The 20855-nt window shown below is 41.6% G+C and overlaps 1 protein-coding gene across 2 annotated transcripts; it reads left to right on the forward strand.

The window, feature by feature from the left end:
* The first annotated feature begins 162 nt into the window (after positions 1-162).
* LOC114912213 (septin-11-like) lies at positions 163-13427 on the forward strand. Of its 2 annotated transcripts, none has more exons than XM_029257993.1 (10): positions 163-332; positions 2484-2601; positions 2761-2956; positions 3539-3725; positions 7250-7411; positions 8138-8234; positions 8371-8539; positions 10991-11123; positions 11412-11593; positions 12966-13427. In XM_029257993.1, exons 1-10 carry the CDS (start codon positions 303-305, stop codon positions 12979-12981), a joined length of 1290 nt encoding a protein of 429 aa, XP_029113826.1. In that variant the 5' UTR covers positions 163-302; the 3' UTR covers positions 12982-13427. The 2 variants fall into 2 exon arrangements, with proteins under 2 accessions (XP_029113826.1, XP_029113827.1); XM_029257994.1 differs by having other exon boundaries at positions 2487-2601.
* The last annotated feature ends 7428 nt before the right edge of the window (positions 13428-20855 follow it).

A 20855-nucleotide genomic window follows, 5' to 3' on the forward strand; every position in this document is an offset into this window, starting at 1 on the left:
GAAAGAACTTATAAATGATATTGCCGAAGCATACATCTCATATTTGTTATATAATATAATGTTTTAAAATTGTAATACCTAGATAAAGTTTAGAACACACACTGTTTCTCTGAATATTACTGAATATATTTTATTTCGGTTACAATCTTTCACAAAAACCACCCTTGTTGCCACGTCTTTCCACGGTTCCCGAAAAGACCACATTCCAACTGCGGCTGCTGCCACCACCGGATCGCTTTTTTTTTTTATTTAAACTTTGGAACGTCACTTTATTTAACTGTTTTCTAACATATCTGTAAAATATGGCTTCATCCGACATCGCTCGACAACCGGTACGTGTTTATATTTACTTTCGAGGAACTTGTGGTCCACTTTTCAGGCGGAGCTCGGGGTCCGACCCACCCGCCGCTCCGCTGCTCGTACAACTTCTTGTCAGAAACAAGAAGATGGTTAAATTAACATTTTGTCAACATACAGGTATGAAAAACTCAAAAACTTGAAAAAGTGTGGCGATGAGGCACAAGTCCTGATGTGTATTGTGACTGCAACAGAAACGTATAAAGCAAATTTTAGACACTTTTTTTCCTGTCAGTCCGGCCCGCGTGTTGTGGCGCTTCGCTTGTAACTAACTGTCGTCGTCTTGTAAGTATATTTATAAACTTAGGGAGATATTGTACGCCTAAATTTTCTTTTTCTTATATGTTATTTTTTTATTCTTCTTCTGCTTAATTTATTGTTTCATTTCCTCCTAATCTATAACCTTTTTCATCGTCTTCCTTACCTTCCCTCTATTTTCCCCCCTCATCCTTTCCCCCCCCTTGTTTTCCCGTCTCTTCATCTCCTCCTCGTTTCTCTTCCTCCAGTTGAGACACTTTTGTCCAAAGAGACAAAAAGAAAGTCTCTTAGGCCCCATGATGACAGCCACGCGTGGAATAACCCCAGATTAGCGAGGTGCTGGACTAGAAACATGGAAGGAAAGTGAAGTGGAGAAGAGGAGGAGCGGAAGGGAAAGTGGTGGCAGGGCCCGCTGACTGGGGACAGTGGGGGACGGGGACGGGGAGGACACACGAGATGTTCAGTCAGTAACTGTCAGTCAGTGCCACGTTTGCTGTCGCATGCTGGGTCTTTTGATTGATGCTTTACTCATCCCACAAAGGGATGAGTGTGTGTATGGATTTGTTGCGCCGAAGGGTTTTGCAGCTGTCAGCGGCGCCATCCGTGCTGCTCCTCGCTCTTCAGGCTCTTCACCGTCACATACTGACTGAGCTCTTATTTATGACCGCAGTCGAACCATGAGCGTATGAGAGTAAGTAGTGCTGCTGTCTTCTGGCTCCGCAGCCCCTGGGTGGTGCGAGAGGACGTGGGATGAGTTCGGTCCCCGTTCGGTCTGTGTGGAGTTTGCATGTTCTCCCTGTGCCTGTGTGGGTTTCCTCCGGGTGCTCTGGTTTCCTCCCACAGTCCAGAGACATGCTGTTCAGGTTCGCCCATAGTGTGTGAGTGACAGAGAGAGTGTGTTGCAAGTATGTATGGATGAGTGACCCGTTCTAAGTAGTGTATCTAGCAGTGTAAGTCACCACGGTGAATAAGGTGTGTGGGCTGATAAGACTACACAGAATTCATTGGAAGTGGCTTTGGAGAAAAGCATCTGCTAAGTAAATAAATGTAACTAAATATCAGCATCATTGCTTGCATAAGCATCTAGCGATTCCTACTATGTGGAAACCGTACTGAAGACATACTTCCCACTGATTTCTTTTAAGTATGTTCTGGTGTCTAATATTAAACTTTTTTTTTTTTTTTTTTTTTTCTGTGCACCTTCCCGTCCCTTTTCTGTCTGCTCAAACCATTAAAAATAACCTACTTTTCCACTTCAAATAATAACAGATCAACAACTGGGGGGGCTAATTGAAACAGAAAGGCAGTTATTTTTTGCTTTTGTTTTCGGGAGCTTATATTTCAAATTCCTTACAGGGTGTCTTACAGATATTCTTGTTATTTTGTTGTTAATTTTAGCTAATACTACTGATTTGCATTATTAAAATATAGAGTCTGCTCAACAAGGACAGTGGGGGTCATAAAGGGTCATTGGTCAAATAATGGTAATGATCTTCTGGTTTCCATATCATCTAGATGTGTAGGCTGTTTCAGCTGACTAAACATACACTTGTACTATACCTTGCTTATACTCAAAGCAACAGTCTGAAAATCCAAGGCAGTTCATTTTAAGAATGTTGTAAATCTTATTGTTACTGGTGGGCACCAAAAACCCACTGTGGACTTGTATTGTTTTGATGTATTTGTATTTGCCATATTTATATAGAATTACAGAAACCTTGGACAGACCCAGGAATTAACGTTTAAAAACAAACAGCTATACCAGCTTAAAACAAGCTGTTATGCTATAGGTCAGTCCCCATGGAAAGAGGTATGTGGCTTGTCTGAATTATTTAAAGTGATTAATAGCTTCATATGTCTTTTTGCAGCAGGATAAAAATGCGCGTCCTTTGGCCTTGGCTGGTCATGTGGGCTTTGACAGTTTGCCAGATCAGCTTGTCAACAAATCCACGAGCCAAGGCTTCTGTTTTAACATCCTCTGCATCGGTGAGGCATTTCTTCACAGCAGAAAAATAATAATTTTTCCATATCTGTTGCTTTATTGTCAGTATGCTCCTGCATAAACACATTTTATGTCTTTTGGTTTTCGTTGTTGTTAAAGAGAAGGCTTGTAAGTGATAATACGGTACAATTGTTTATTCCCAGGTGAGACAGGGATTGGCAAATCCACGCTCATGGACACCCTTTTCAATACAAACTTTGAGAACTTTGAGTCTTCCCACTTTGAGCCCAAGGTGAAGCTCAGAGCCCAGACCTACGACCTACAAGAGAGCAACGTGCGACTGAAGCTCACCATCGTGAACACTGTTGGCTTTGGGGACCAGATGAATAAGCAGGAGAGGCAAGTGTAACCAAAGCCTCATTAATTTATTTTTGTTTCCATTAGTGGGTCATTCTGCCTGTCTTATGCAGGGTCATGGTGGTCCAGGAACTATCTCAGAGATATAGGGTGTAACGCCAGGTACACCCTAGACAGGATGCCAGTTCACTGCAGGGCAATCACACACTCCTTCACAGATACATTCACACACTATGGACAATTTAGATTCACCAGTTGACCTGAGATACAGGTGAGTTTTTTTTTTTTTTTTTTGGACTGTGAGAAGAAAACCATGTGAATATGTGAAGAACACAAAAGCTCCACTCATGCTGAACTGCATCAAAATCCATGTCCGCAAACAGAGCATAGGCTCTTTGAGGCACCAGTGCTACCCACTGTGTCGCTGTACCGCTCTACATTGTTACAGCTTTTGTTTTATTTTTAAATCAATGTTTTGTTTACTTGAAGGATTAATATTTTTAATTTACCTGAGATAATGTACATAAGGCTAGTGAGTCCAATATTGTATTCAGGAGAGAGATACATTAGGATTTGATTTGTTGCCTTCCAGTCTGAACAGTTCTTTTCTGTCTTCCTGAGCAGCTACCAGCACGTGGTGGACTATATAGATACCCAATTTGAGTCCTATCTGCAGGAGGAGCTTAAAATCAAGCGCTCACTGCATAACTACCACGACTCGCGCATCCACGCTTGCCTCTACTTCATTGCCCCTTCCGGACACTCTCTCAAGTCCTTGGATCTGGTCACGATGAAGAAACTGGACAGCAAGGTTAGTCCCTGGATGGAGAAGGATGGAGTGGGCAGTATAGTGGATAACGGTTTGTGCTTATACTCAAAAGTTTGCAAGTTTATGACCTAGAAGGTGTTTTCTCATTATACTCTTGAGCACAACACAACAGCATTCACTTTTACAAGTGTGTGAAATTGTAAAATAGGGAGTCATCAAAATTGCTTTGCATAGAATCCTCTGCAAAACCACTATAATAATAAGTAAACTCACAAATATTCTAGATTATGTGCAATGTTTAAAGGAGTGTAAATTGGCAGATTGAAAAGACTGCAAGGAAACCATTGGACAGGCAAATATCATATGCCATAGTCATATCAGAAAATGTAGGTTATGTTTATTTTTAAACATTTTCAGTTTCTAGGGCGGAATGGGATTAGCTTTCGAGCCTGTTAGTGTTTGATTTTGCCCAAATGTGTGACCACCATACAGGCTGAACAGCTGCTGTTTATTCGTTTTTGGTAACATTAGTAGTGGATTATAGGGGAGTGAAAAAGCCTCAGATGTGTGTGTATGTGTGCTCTTTTCAGTGTACATGCTGTGTGTTCTAATGAGTTTGGTTAATAGCTTTTACATGTTTGTGGAGGAAAGGAGTCAAAGCTTGACTGTAATCAACACAGTTTACCAATTTAAACTGATGATTTGCTGAATAAACTGGTAATGGAGAACATGGTGAATGCATCTTGAAAGCGTTCTGTGAATGTAACCTTATTAAGGCATTCTGCATCTTTGCAGATTAAGTTGTTACCTAAACAGCACAGTCAGTCATTCTAAAAGGTGGAGTAGATGGTGGAGGGTTTAGAACCATCGTATTGCATCCAGAGGACTTGAGTTCAAATCCCACCTCCCAGTGGAGTACCCTTGAGTTGCTTTGGAAAAATTACCAAGCTGTATAAATGGGTAAATAACTGTGAGGTAGCATTGTAGTCAAGTATGTGAATTTTTACCCAGGGTTGCCTATTGAAGGCTGCTTAATCCAGCTGTTGTACCTTTCAGAAGATACTGTACTTCAGTAAAATTCACGTCTACTTTTATTTATTTAGCTGACACTGCTCTCCAAGGAAATATATACATTTATTCACTTAACAGAGGCTTTTCTCCAAAGCGACTTACAATGGATACTATGTAGTGTTACTGGCCCACACCTTATTCACCAAGGTGACTTACACTGTTGGATACACTACTTGTACTTATAATGGGTCACTCATCCATACATCAGTGCAACACACTCTCTCTGTCACTCACACACTATGGGGGAACCTGAATAGCATGTCTTTGGACTGTGGGAGGAAACCGGAGCTCTCGGAGGAGACCCACGCAGAAATGGGGAGAACGTGCAAACTCCACACAGACTGAGCGGGCATCGAACCCCCGTTCTCTCGCACCACTCAGGTGCTGTGAGACAACAGCGCTACTCGCTGTGCCACCGTGCCGCCCAAACATAGCGTTAAGATACCTACAGTGAATTGCACATTTATACATCTGCGTCAGTTTTTCCTCGAGCAGTTCAGTGTAGGTAACTTGCTGAAGGGTAATACAGCAAGAGGTGGGATTTGACCCATTCACTTCCGAATCCAAAGGCAGCAGGTCTAACTGCTATCTGCCTGCTACCCCAGGCAGTACACTAGTCATATGTACAGATATGTCACTTTGAATAAGAATAAATTGTGTAGCAATGGCTATTATTTACAAGTTTGCAGAATAGTAACATTTATTTATAAAAAGTAGACTGTGAAACATTGTTAATGGTAGAGAGTAGACTTTAATTTACTGGAAAGATTCCACATGTGTTGTGCTCCCAAAAACACACCTAACACAAAACTGCGGCCGTTGAGCGCGCGTGTGCGTGTGTGTCTGTTTTTCTGGCTCTTTTCTCCAGCGCTTCCCTCACAATCTGGCCATCTGCTGTTATCTGTCTTGTATAGTGTGGGAGCTCTGTGCCGCTCTGTCCAGCCCCCTGTTTGAACCCAGATATCTGGAAGACATTTCTAGTGGTCACAAGGTCAAAGAGCAAGAAACCCCTTGGCGTTCCCATCACGGATGCTTTACAATTCACATTTTATTTAGTATGTTTTTGACTTTTGCCCTGGTGTAAAACTTAGAGGTGACTCTCTGAAATCATGCTTGTAATTTTGGTTACTGTGTGAATATAGGGTTTGTACTTTGAGTGTTCTGCCCTGCGTCATCATCTTCCAGGAACCCAGATGAACAGGACTCTGCATGCCTGTCTGTATCAGCAGTTTGTTTGGAGTATAAATCTGGAGCAACCTGTGCCGAGCTATCTGGGTTCACCCTTTGGGGCTGCGCTCCACAATACATCTGGCTGCGAGTGTTCTACTTTTGAAAGATAAATGGATATCGGCTGAAAACTGACACTGGTTTAAACTCTCGTGAACTCAAAATGTTATGAATGAAAACAAGTCCATAAATCAAGGCACTACCGCTGAAGATGGAAGAATACAGTTGATTGATAGCTTAACACTAATTATGTGAAAGAATGGTACGGTCCTATTGACGCAAGTTCATTAATAGCGATGCCCAACGCCTTCGCTGGTGACACACCGATCTGCGTGTGGCCAGTTTATTTGTGCACGGTATTTAATTGGGAAAATCTTTGCAACTATTTTTGATTTCCCTGATCATATTTCCAGCCAGTTTTTCTTTTAAGGTTTTGTTTACTGTCCACTGTTGTGCTCCCTGGTGTGTTGTCAGCTTAAACTTTACTCCATCCGACCTTTATCATTAACCGGTTGTGCAGTGTGGGGTTGTGCTGGTTCGGAGCCTATCCCAGAAACACAGGGTACAAGGCTTGGCAGGGCACGCCCTAGATGGGACACTAGTTCATCTGAGAACAGTGACACACACACCCATACACACCTTCATTCACTCACACATGCACACACCATTTACAGTCACCAGTTCACCTTAAACGCATGTCTTTGGACTGTGGGAGGAAACCAGAGCACCTCGAGCAAACCCATGTGAACACGGAAAGAACTCCTAAACTCCGATTACAGACCAGCGCTACTCACTGTGCCACCAATCTGCCCAACTTAAACTTTCCTGCTCCGTGACACAGTGCCTCAGTCCATATTTTCAAAATTTCAAAAAACTCACACATCAGATTTCATAGATTAGTCAGGAATACGTGCGAGAAAAATACTGGTATCTTCAGTCAGACAGTGAGGGGTTAAAATAAAATACCAAATTCAAACTATTTGTACCAGTAAATGGTGTTTGTTCGAAAGAAATTAAAAACACCTTTTCGTATTTCAGTATGGGTACCTGAGAGGTGTGGCTTAACATGGTAAATCTGGAATGACTTGTTCAGTCCGACAGCTACTGTTAGGTGCAGTTCTGCGTGGGCACTGCAGCTTGTGAGAGCTTTCCCCAATTGATCAGAGTTTACATCACACAAGTTTTATTGTAACATTTCCGCAGAACAAGAACTCGGTTCTGCCTGTAAATGCATTCAAAATGTGTCTTCTGTCCCATGCACTGTAAAGGTCAACATCATTCCAGTCATCGCCAAAGCTGACACCATTTCCAAAAGTGAGCTCCACAAGTTCAAGATCAAAATCATGAGCGAGCTTGTAAGCAACGGCGTTCAGATCTACCAGTTCCCCACCGATGACGAGACCGTCGCCAAGATCAACACTGCCATGAACGTGAGTCTGTCTTCCTTGTCACTCACTCTGTCCAAGGAAATAGTTTCATAGGTCTGTGTCATTTGTTCATTCATTTCACTTTTTCAGCCACTTCTCACGTGGCTGATAATACAAGGCGTGATCAAAATGCCTTATTATCACAAAAGTTCTACTATCATTAGTTTCACAGTGTGATAGCTTCCCTTGCGGAAGCGATGCTGGAAGCCTTTAGCTGTTATGTGACCAAGTTCTGCCCGTGACTTTATGATAGGTGCTTGGAGTGGCATGAAATCTCCTTCCTTTCAGCTTCATTCTGATGTTTTGGAACAGAAAAAAAAATCACACAGGGTGAGATGAGGTGAATACAGGCAGTTCGGTATCACAGGAATGTCCTTTTTCTGCCGCAAGCACTGGTGAAGTGGTTTCTGCGCCACGACAACGGCCCTTCGCTCTCCGCTGTCTCTATTCAAGAATTTTTGGCAGAAAAAAATCTAATGAAATTTAGAGGAGGCTGAAAAGGAGATCTGCTTCTGGAAGAATCAGGAATGTCGGAACAAATGAATATCGTTGTGAGAGGTTACCTTGAAGGGAACGGCACACAAAAATGATGCATGAACACTCTTCTTTGAAATAAATGATGCCCTTTAAGTTTATTCATTACTAAGATATAGCAGTGTGTCATTTCAGTAAGTTCATAGTGGGTGTCTTCTCCCTGGATGTCTCTGTCGGGGGGTTGCATGCTTGCAGGGTCACCTGCCTTTCGCTGTAGTCGGGAGCACGGAGGAGGTGAAGATCGGGAACAAGATGGTGAAGGCCCGCCAGTACCCCTGGGGTGTGGTGCAAGGTCAGAGTTACAGCAACACTTGTCTGCTTTCGCTATGAGCTTCATTAATTAGAAAAGCCCTGGGGACGAGAATGGGGGTAGAGGAGATTGCCCATGGCGTTGAGAGGCCCCTGGGGGCACGTTGCTCTCTCTGCAGTGGAGAACGAGAACCACTGTGACTTTGTGAAGCTGCGGGAGATGCTGATCTGCGTGAACATGGAGGACCTGCGGGAGCAGACACACGCGCGCCACTACGAGCTGTACCGCCGCTGCAAGCTGGAGGAGATGGGTTTCAAAGACACAGACCCCGAGAGCAAGCCCATAAGGTACACACACACACACACACACACACACACACAAGCAGGAATGCATCTCACTCGCACAAGGGAAACAATTTGATGCCCGTTCAAGCAATATTTCCAACACGCTCAGTCAGAGATATGAAATATATTACCACTGTTATGAAATTTATGTTGGTATCAAACAGGATGCATTCTGTTAGGGATCTAATATGCACCATCTGTCAGTTTTTATTTTGGATATTTATTAATTTAGACATTTATTTTAAGTCTGTGTGATTTTTTGCAGTTGACATACAAACCTATGATACTACTGCACTTCTGATTGCACTTGAAACTTTAAATTTTATGCTGACTCAATAAAGAAACCTGTGCAGCAGGTATCGTAATGCTTAGAGCTGCTGTCTTGTACTCTTTGGACCTGCGACTGAATCCTACCTACTGCCGTGGTACCCCTGACCAAGCTATCTACCATGAATCGATACAGTAAAAATGACTGTGCTGTGTAAATGTGCGAATGAGTGTTAATGAACCACACACACACACACACACACACACATTTTCAGAACCGTTTGTCCCATACGGGGTCACGGAGCCTACCCGGTAACACAGGGCGTAGGGCCGGAGGGGGAAGGGGACACACCCAGGACGGGACGCCAGTCCACCACAAGGCACCCCAAGCGGGACTCGAACCCCAGACCCACCAGAGAGCAGGACTGTGGTCCAACCCACTGCACCACCGCACCCCCGGGATCAATGAACCAATGAATGTCAATTGAAAACTGAGCAGTGGAAGTGAATCAAGTTATCGCTGCTCTGCATTTTTTGCTTTTGATTTTTTTCTCAGTGAAGGAGATGGATGTGCCCATGTGTTGTGTGTTGTGCATTTGGCCTTTCTTATACAGCGTCAGTTGGGAGGAAAAATAGCAAGTGTACTAATCTTTCTCTGTAATCGGATGTAATTGCAAGACATTTTTTATTTTGAATCTCTGCAGAAATCCTCTTTGGCACTGGTTAGTTTTACACATTTTCCCCATTAGTGGCTTGTAAGAACTTGCATTGCGTCATGTGGAATCAGAAGATGGTGTTCACTGCTTTCTCAAGCAAACTGATTCCCATGAATCCTGTTAGCATACATGAGTCATATTGTTCAAATGTTGTGTGTAATGCATGCAGGTGACCACATCTATAGCGTGTGTGTGTCTATGTGTAATACCATTCACATAAGTTACTTTCCTTCACTCTGCCTGCTTTAAATGCGCCCCCCACCCCACAGTAGAAGCAGGGCCTTGAGAACTGTTGACTTAACTCCTGCAACCAGGCATTCTTGAAATGTTTCTCTCCTTCTGTAAACATTTGTCAAGACCCCCAAAACCAATCTGTAATCCTTGTAGGAAAAATGCACAGATCCTCATTCAGAAATTGCCCTTTGAAGGCATCTTTAGCTATTAAACAGGATGCAGTGGTTGAGTAACAAGTGGCGGCCCAGGAGCGCGTATCTCCAGGGGTTCTGCAGGTGCCCAGTTTTCCGTCCTGTGGTGCTGCAGAACAGGTGGACAGAGCACACACACTTACAGCGGAGCTGGTTTTACCCATTCTCTGAGGTCGGAGTTCAGTCGACTCTTTAAGGGAGGTTTGAAAATGAACCAGCATAAATGAGCCATCTGACCGATGCTTTAACTTTGCTTATTGTTAACATAATATTGCATTTAGTCACCATTGTCTGTAGTGACTAACAGTACCGATACACTGCACTAAGCTTCTTATATAGTTACACACCCACCCATACACAGTACATGTGCTGATTGTGCTGCTGTACAGGCAACGCGAGGCTCATTTACGTTGCTGTTCACGTGGTCTTTCCCAGAAGATACGAAATGGCATTCCAGATGCCCTCTGAAAGCACCCTAGATCCCTCGTAGTCCCGTTAAACTCATGAAAACGGTAAAGTTCAGGTTTAGACAAACACTGGTTATCGAGGGAGATTTGTTTGGTCTTGCTTTGTGTGCAAGGAGGGTTGTCATGGTGTTGAAAGAGGGCTTGGAGTGAGGCCGTCTGAGCCACCTAGAGAGTTGAGTCATTGTGGCGCATGACTCAACCTTGATGTTTCCACATGGAAAAGTTCTTTGGAAAACAGATTAGTTGTAATGGGCAGGGACTGTAGCTGTGTACGGCAACACCCAGCACACACAGGCTTGAAAACGGATGTTCCGCACATGACGGCACACGGGCTGTGTTCGTCAGCTGTGTTCGAAAACCATCATAGATTCCTGAATAACAAGTCAGCCGGTTCTGATGCTGACCCATTGCTTAGAATATTTAAAAACACGCTGTCATTCAGTCAAAAACACTACACTTTGTTCTTCTGAATTTTATTGCTGTCAGAATAACTGAATGTAATGTGTTATGTGCTCTCTGTGTGTGTGCGTGTGTGTGTCTGTGTACATGTATGAGCTGTGTTGCCATCTGTTTGCACAGCCTGCAGCAGACCTATGAGGCCAAACGGCAGGAGTTCCTTAGTGAACTTCAGCGGAGGGAGGAAGAGATGAGGCAGATGTTTGTCCAGAGGGTGAAGGAAAAGGAGATGGAGTTGAAGGAGGCTGAAAGAGAGGTACAGTTATACACAAGTGTTTCGACATAATGTACAGGGGTGGCCAACTCTGTCTTCTAACACATCTTTTTCTGCAATGAAAATGCCTGATTTATAATTGCTATTGGAGACAGGTTCAAATCATTTTGACGGATCAGGTTAAAAACCTGAACAGCTGCCACTTTTCATGACTCAGATACAAATTCTTTGGCGTAAATTTTGATTTTGAGGGTCCTGTTTTTTTTTAGTGTCTGCTCCCACCTCGTGGTAGTATTTGGAAGTGCAGTGAGCCTTGTGTGTGGTGTTCAGTTGCAGAGCAAGTTTGAGCAGTTGAAGAGGCTGCACCATGAGGAGAACAGCAAGCTGGAAGAGAAGAAGAAGATGCTGGAGGATGAGATCAACACCTTCAACAACAAGAAAGCTGCCGCCGAGCTTCTCCAGGCTCAGGCTTTTAGCACTAATGCCATTAAAAAAGACAAAGATCGAAAGAAGTGAGTTTTTTACATTTTTAATTCGTATATTTAACCGGAAGCTTTTTGAAAGTAAGTACATAGAGTTTTCATTCATTGTTAAAATAATATTTTGACCTGGGTGGAAAACACATCTTTTAGCTAACCTTATTTAGATTTTGGTAATACCGTTGCTTTGAATTGGACATTAAGTTGAATATTGGATAATCCATGACTTTGACAGTATCAGCTTACAGAATGAAAAATTAACTCATTAGTGGCTGTGTGGTACATTGATGGTGCGGTGATGTAGGATTTTACATCCCTGCCAGAGCTTTTTTGAAAAGATGCCGCTGGAAACATATGGTGTTATGTATTAATGTGCAGCTTTATACAGTATAGCTAGTACATTTCTGTTGAAATCCCTAGACGGACTTGACATCCGTTTCCAGACTTTGCTTTAGTAAATATGAAATCCAGACATGACTTCCGCCATTCAGTTTTGCAGTCGGACATGGCTTTCGTACCAGCAACCTACGTGCAGCTTAACAGCCAGTTTTTCGATCGGTTATGTCCTAACCTGGCTAGATAAGGTTTACTAGCCCGTTTTTTATTTTAAAAGGCGCTTGCTTAAAACATAAGGATCTATTAGTGTGTGCATGAATTTCAGTATGAAATTCGTATGAATAATGAGTTAATGCTTTTCCTTAACATAGTTCACATGTGTTGTTTTTGGCCCATGACACAGTGCCTTTACCTTTTCGTTGCCCTAACTGGCCAGGCTGGTGAGCACAGTGTCCCCCACCGTCTTGTGAATCAGGACCAATTTGCTTCTTGTCGTTTTGTTTTGAAACCCATCTGCCTCCCCTGTGCTCTCTTTCGTTTCAGATGCCTCATTCCCTGCTCTTCCCTTCATTGCATTAAGTGACTAACTAGACTGACACCCCCATTCATATTATGTTCTCCCTGTAGGGTTTATAGTCGCTCGGCACAGGGTTCCTCATCCAACAGGCCCTGTCAGTAAGATATACCAGTCCACAGTAGAGCAAGATGTATACTACTGCAAAGTAAATCTTCCATATAGGCATTTTTATAAGTCCAAATCATTCATCAATAGTTGTTCCTCTTGAATTATATGACCGAAGATGTCAGAAAAATGTAAAATGCGTGATAGTAAATTTTAGTACGTTCATTTACAACAGCAGCAGATCACTTGCTACAGGCATAAACCACTAGTGCTTTATGTTAACGTACTAACTAAATCTGTTGTAGTTTTCATCATCATTATTATTTTTATTAGCTGAAATGTTCTGATCCAGGTAGGCTGGGGTGTAGGAAGGGAAGAGGGCTAAGTGAGAGAGAGCCCTGTGGAAGGATGTAAAAGTGTTGTTTTTGTTTTTTCCTTTTCTTTTAGCTCCGGGTTTATGTGAAGAAATAACCACTGAGTAGCAACTGCTGGTTTCCCATGTCGCCACTACCACTGCCAGCCTCACGCTGCCCTCTAATCCCTGCTGCTTCCTGTGCCAGCCTGCGGACACGTACTGTACATGTGCCTTGGAATAACACTACAGTACTGCTGTTTCTTCTAGTTTCCCTTTAACTTTCCCAGGAGGCTGTTGGCATGGTGATCCTTGTCTCTGACTTGTTACCGTACTACCCCCATTTTGATATGTCCCATATAACAGTGTATGAACAGTAAATGTGTTAATATGCAGCTCAGGCATGAGAGAGGGTTTGTATGAAGCTCTGTATTGCTGAGTCTTTATACTAAACCTGGTTTTTGAAACACTATCCCCTTCCTCTGAGTTTTCATGCACACTTCACTTGTCTGAGCACAAAAGTTGTTACCTCACTCCATGCAGGTTTTTTTATTTTTATTTTTTTTCTTGTTTTTTCCGTGGTGGAGGATTTTTGTAATATCTTACCAAGGGAGATATTGGTATGTTTTACTTCTTGATTTTCTTTGGATATGATTATAATGAATACCAAGTACCTAAAAGATGTATTGTTGTTTATTTACAAAAACAGCTCCTTGTATGCTTCAAGAATTTGTTGTATAACTGTGCACAATTATACTAACCAAAGGGTGATATAAAAAAGGGCATTTTTAAATGTTAAGTCCATTGCTTATAACTGACATTGGTGTACACATTTAAAAACAAGGTAAGCGTTCTTATCAGATAGTTTTCTCCTTTACTTGGTGGTTTTATACACTATGCAGTTTTGTAAAATGATATATACTGTAATATTGAATATTCTTGCTTTAGTGCATTGTATTCTTCATATAATTTTTGCTTTAATTGCTGCTGTACTGTACTAGCAGCTAAACTGAGGGACACATTGTACCTTACAAAGTGTTTACATTTTTTCACCAAACATTTTCAGTTTCAATATTTCTGAAAAATATTTAACAGTTTTTGACTGAACAGTTTATTTGTACTTATATGGTCATGTATTTAAACAGAGAGCTGTTAAAGAACTACAGGTGTGTTTTATCAATAAAAAACATCCTCTTTGCATCTCTCTGCAGGCTGCGTCCTGTTCTTGTGAAGGATGCAGGTAATTACAAGTGAACTGTGATGATGGGCAGGGAATGAAGTGACTGACAGTGGGGAAGAGCAGAGGTGCTCGTTTTGTTTGTGTTGTAAACGGTGAAGAGTGCGCACAAGATGTGCGGGATAAGCAGGCTCTTCTGAGTAGGTGAGCTGCTAAAGGTGCATTTTCTAAGTCCTGTTAATTGTTCCAGCTCATCCTTTATTATTCCTGATTGTTTGTTGGATTAAATTATTGCCTCACTATCTGAACAGAGACTCAGTACAGTACTAGAGGGAAAACTCACTCTAACTTGTCAGTTCTGTAGCAGCATGAAGTAGAAAAATGTTGCTGATTTGCTCTTCTTCTACAAATATAATGTTTATCATTTCTTTTAAATTTCTTTCACAATATCATTTCTTTCAAAATATCAGCCTTTTCATATGTTTTCTGATGAATAAGCACAATTAAACAACAAATGGATTAAGGAACAAACTAAATAGAAACCATTTCCTTTCATCATCACAGGTATTTACAGTTTGCATAAAAATGATTCCATTGTGGGGGGTGCGGTGGCGCAGTGGGTTGGACCGCAGTCCTACTCTCCGGTGGGTCTGGGGTTCAAGTCCCGCTTGGGGTGCCTTGTGACGGACTGGCGTCCCGTCCTGGGTGTGTCCCCTTCCCTCTCCGGCCTTACGCCCTGTGTTGCCGGGTAGGCTCCGGTTCCCCGTGACCCCGTAAGGGACAAGCGGTTCTGAAAATGTGTGTGTGTGTGTGTGTGTGATTCCATTGTGAATGAAAAGAATGTCTTTGTCAGCTATTGCGATTACTTAAGGTGATTTCCCCCCCCCCCCCCCCCCCCCCCTCATAAACTGCAGTAGATTGCTATCCAACTTTCTGCAAAAACTTTTTTGCAGAATTTTCAATCAGCTGAAAGTGTTCCTTGCAGGACAGCACTGGTACCACAGTTTTCCAGTTTCTATATCACATTGCAAGTACTGGCATTTTTTGGCAACCCATCTCTTGACTGTTTAAAGTTCTACACCTGGATAGACCTTGACATACATTGTGTCACATATGTGCTAACAAAGAAGTTCTTATGTAAAACTGATTTGGTTCATTTGGTGTCTGAACTGTTCAAGCTGCAGCAATTCCCGTTATTGTCAATTAATGGAAATTAAATGACATTCAGTCTTTCTGTTAGTACCATGGACAAGTCGTGAGAAACCTAAGGTTAGATGTGTTTGCACACACTGCTCATGCTGTTTCCATCTAAACTTGACTGGATTTTTTGAAAATATTGACCGTATGGGTTTTTTTTGTATTTGTAATAGAAACTGCTTACTTTAGTTAATAAAATTAAACCAAATGTTAAATTACTAACTCATCAAATGAAATGCAGACAAATAAATCCCACAACTGCATTATTGCTCAAAGGCTGAGGCCATGAAGTAAATATTCAATAGCTGACAATGTTGTTAAATGTCATTAAGCAGTTGTGGACTCTTAGGGACTATATACTGTATATAGTTAGAGCTGTTTCTTTGAAATCTGAAGGCCCCTGGTTTGAATCCCTCTCTAGCTATAGCGTCTTTCCTTATGAAGGTAATTACCTGAAATACTCCAGTAAAAATACCCTGTTGCATAAATGCAACACTCACTGTACAACTGTTTATCTAGCATTGTAAGTCATTGTAAGTCATCCTGGAATGAAGTCATTAGCTAAATGAAGGTTCCTAATAAAATAATTTGAACTGTGCAATGTATAATAACTCAATTAAGACTAATTAATTATCAGCTCATCTGAAAAGCAGCACAGGAAATACAGCCCTTCAGAGTTCTGAGTCTGTGCTCTGTTGTTGGAGCCCGACAGTTAGGCACGAGCAGGAAATAAGAAGCACAGACGCTACGGTAGAGCAGAGGATCTGGCGCTCCATGCAAAACAACGCTCAGGGGCCTCATTTATATTGGCCAATATTTATAAAATTGGAACTTTAAGCTACCTAAACTACTCACCCATTTATACAGCTGGGTAATTTCACTGGAGCAATTTAGGGTAAACACCTTGCTCAAGGGTACTACAGCTGGCGGTGGCATTCAAACCTGCAACCCTTGGGTCCAGAAATATATATGCACACTGTATATAGTGTCTGGGTGTGTGCTTTTGCGTGTGTTTTAGTTGTACTTTCCTTATTGTTATTAAAAATATGTAGGAACAGGAAAACAGTAAATGTGAAAAGACACAGGTCTCCCAGCCACACTAGAGGGTGCTAACTGATTGGTCGACCTCCTGAAAGATTTTGGAACCGAATCGTAACTCCATTCTCACGGTCTAGTAATGGTGCCAGCACTGAACTCAATTTCTATGGGCAAGGAGGTAGTGAAGTGGGTAGAGCTACTTCCTTTGGACCCAACCGTCACAGTTTCAGATCCCACCTCCAGCTGTTGTACCCTTGAGCGAGGTACTTACCCGAAAAGTAAAAATTAGCCAGCTGTATAAATAGGTAAATGATGTTAAGTTGCTTTGGAGAAAAATGTCAGCTGAATGAGTCATTATACATACTGTAGAAGCACTTTAAACCTTTTCTGGAAGAGGGTCTTTATTGATGTCTGTCTTGCACTGCTGTGCCAGGAATATGTAGCAGGTTGTCATATGGAAAAAATTTGGTTGTATGAACCTGGCTGTCATGTTCTACTGATTATATTATCACTAATGATGATTCCGTACCTGTAGTCCTGTATAGATGATGCTTAACCTGCAGAATCATCCTGCAGCTCCTCAACTTCTTAAAACGTAATGTGTACTTTGGCAGACAGAGAAACCTTAGTTTAAAATCCCAACATGAAAAAATTTTAAAGGTCATTTTTATTCGTCCGAGTGTAAAATTTGAAACGGCTTCTTCCAGATTTTTTTTTGTTGTTAGAGCTGTTACCCTGCCGCTTGCTCCGCTAAAGTTAATACAGATAGGTAAACCGAAGCACCATCTAAAAAGTGGGGGGAAAATGGTTACCAAGGTAACAGGCAGACGACGAAAGACCGGCTTGTGAGAACTAAACAGGTCAGAGTAAGACCTGGAGTCATTTATTTAACACTTTTTAGCATTCCTTTTCGTTCTGAGCAGAAATGTATGTCCCAGATTTCTGTTTTACTTCCACATACCCTGGTACTCTGACGAGCAATGAAATCTTATACCAATTCCACTCTGATATCCAGCTGTTCATTTCAATGCAACTGTAGAGGTGTCAGAAAAAGAAGTTTGCTCCAGTGTCTGTTTGCTTGATAAAGTGAACGATGTTTCTTATCCGCATTAAAATTTGATAAAAATTCTCAGCTTTCTGCGCACAGGGTGCTCACTGACTTTAAAACAAAGTAAATCACTGAACAGAAGGCAGTAAGTATTGCATGCCTTTCACTAACCTTTAACTCTAGCCTGTTTTCTCAGAGCGCATTTTTAGAGACGGGGTTTAAAACAAGTGAGATGTTGAATATCTACTAACTACTCCGCTCTTTGTCTCGCTGCAAAACCAGCGGTAGCGCATCTACCTTTCAAACTGTGTGGGTTAAAGATCGGAGGTTTTCAGCGCCGTTTGCTCTGAGGGAGCCGTTTAATGTGAAATATGTTGGCAGCCTTTCCTACCAGCTTAAAAAAAGATTGTTGCCTGGATGACAAATATAGTAATGGAGTGCAGTATTTTTTAAAATCTTGATTCTTTCCAGCAGTGAATCCGAATTACTTGCCTATACCATGAAAAATGTCACGGTAAGTTTGCGTTTTACATTTCAACTTTTTTGCTTTAGGTGATGAGAAAATCTATCCTAAAGTTATAAAAATAATAAAACGACTCTGGACTAATATTGAATTTTTGCCCATAAAATGTGTTTACAGAATTGCATTCATATTCCTCTATCCACACACACACACTTTCTGAACCACTTGTCCCATACGGGGTCGCGGGGAACCAGAGCCTAACCCGGCAACACAGGGCGTAAGGCCAGAGGGGGAAGGGACACACCCAGGACGGGACGCCAGTCCATCGCAAGGCACCGCAAGTGGGACATGAACCCCAGACCCACTGGAGAGCAGGACCCGGTCCAACCCACCGCGCCCCTTCATGTTCCCGTAATGAAATGAAATAAGAACAGAGGTCAATGGAGTCAAGAGAAACAGAGATATAAGTGAGCTAGCTGGTACTTTTATACCCTTGAGCAAGGTACTTACCCTAAATTACTCCAGTTTATACTTCTACTCAGCTGCATAAATGATAAATGGGTAAAATAATTGTAAGTTGCTTTGGAGAAGAGCATCAGCAAAATGAATAAATGTAAAGGTGATATGAAAGAAATTCCTTCATGTCATATCTAGGCAAAACAGTGACTTCTACTGTACTGTAAGTAAAAATATAGAAACATGTATGAGATGTCTGTTCCAGTGCAGAATTCGCGACAAAGTGTGGATCATAATTGGATACCTTCCCTCCATATGTACAGAAGCACCATTCAAAGATCCGCATGTGAGAAGGTTCTTGTGGAGGAGAGCTGCCGTTATGTGTCTGGTGTTATGATGTGCAATAGGAATGGATTAGTATACCTCAGTTACTGTTATACAGGCACTTTTACTTTTTATATATATATATACACACACACACACACAACAGGAATAAATCCATATAAACTGCACCTCAAAGGGGGAATTGATTCAACTACTACATTATTAAACTGTTTATAAACTACCTTCAGTCAGGCTCAGTCTGAGTGGATTCCGTGTATGTGTGGGTTTCCTCCGCGACCCTGCATTTATTGGAATTATTGATAATCAATGCATGGATATTTATATACTATACTGATATTTCAGCTGACTTTAAATCACTTTTATCACAATGTATAGTCCTTGGCGGTTTGCATAGAATTATTGCATTTGTTTGGTGTTTTTAATATGTATATATATATATTTATATATGTATATAAATCTAAACATTTAGCAAATATTAATAGGGTGTCTGCTACTAAATTATTGTTATGCAGTGGATGATCATGTTTTTAACATTTTGAGAATTCATTGACTTCTCTAGTCAACTTCTAACTCCCAAACCTATTTTTCTCAGCAGTTTCTTTGCCTTTGCCCTTGATCCAACATCTTGAATTTCAAAGTGATGGAAAGCGGCCAAAGGAATTGAACAGCAGCCAAGAGATGCACCGAAATCTCAGTAAATAGTCACTGGTGTTGACTATGGTTATTTATAAGGTGGTAATGCACCTAATGTGGGGAGGCTTTACCAGCGAGGCCAAGCAGTCTCCTAACGGCAAGGAACCCATCATGACTAGAACTCACTCAACTGCCGCAAGCCATTGGCTTAAAGAAGGAATAAAACACTATCATTTCCAATAGGATCATACTTGATTGTGTTCTTAGGATGAACGATCAGTACCGGTACATGGTTTCATTCTCTGTGAAAAATCCATCGTGAGTAGCTTTCGTCTCCTACTTTTCCTCCGGGATGCTGTGCTGCATTTATTTCTTCTTAGCATTGTATGATGTTTGGAAAAGTTCCACATGTATTCAGGAAGAAATAACCACATTGGTTACTTGGGCTCCAAGAATAATCACCTGCATTTACATTTATATTGTCCATAGCTGACAGCTTTCTCAAACAATTTCCCTCCTGCAATGCATGGCTTCAAAATTGGGTTGTCGTTTAGGTCTGTGGCGAAAGATTTTAGATTTTCAATTACACAGCCGGTCCGTTGGGACGAGCAGCACTTCTCATAGAAACACAAACAGACAGGAAGGCATGGAGGGAACGAGTGAGTGTGTGTGAGAGAGAGAGAGAGAGAGAGAGAGAGAGAGAGATCTAAGGTGGCTTTGGCGAACACCCTTTCCTTCCCTTGATGTGAAATTACAGTAACTGCCACACTGAGTGATAATGAGAAAATGTGGCACTTGGGTATGCGCTTGTGTACAGTGTCAGTGTGAGTGACACTGTGTCAAAGATGTGTCAAAGCGATGACAGAACAAGCATTTGGTGCCTTTATCCGTGACCGTCACTGACGTTAACATGAGAAGGAGCACCGTTTACAGGACGAGCTCCCGGAACTGATCCAGAGCCGCGCGGCTACTGTACCCAGCAGCTTAGAAAATGTGGGTCCAAAATATTTTAGCAAGTTTAGTGAATGCACATTTTTTGCTGAACTGGACAAATGTGCATATAGGAAGAGAAAAAAAAAAAAAACAAGGGCACAGATTTTTACTCTGGAAAGGTATAATTGGTTTGTATAACACAAAATTTTCCTCCTACTCATCTGCTTACAGTAATATGTGCGTATTAAGGTTTCAAAGGAAAGGCTAAGTGATTATTCAGACTGCCAGTATAGCAGATAATATAAAATGCTATATGAAAGCCAAATGCTATGGGAATGAAGGCAGAAATTATTTTTCTGATGATCAGTTTAGAGAAGTTTCATTTTCTAATTTAAATTGCAGCCAACTCCTTTTACCTCTTAAATGTCAAATAGTCTACAGTAGAAATTATGAAAGGGGTTTAATTCCTAAACATGTAATGTGATTGTGGCTTTGATTGAGAAAGGAGAATAAGAAAATTTTATGCTGGACGGTTACGTTGTTCATCATTGTTATTGTCTGTGGATTATTATTTTTTTTTTTAGAAAGAATCCATGAGGTTACAGTTTACCTTTGTGGTCCACACACATCCATACACAATCAAACAAGGAGCGATCTGATGGGAATTTAAAGACACGCATCGCTGCAGTGTAAAT

Source organism: Scleropages formosus, chromosome 14 (genome assembly GCF_900964775.1).
Source record: "Scleropages formosus chromosome 14, fSclFor1.1, whole genome shotgun sequence".
Taxonomy (NCBI): Eukaryota; Metazoa; Chordata; class Actinopteri; order Osteoglossiformes; family Osteoglossidae; genus Scleropages; species Scleropages formosus.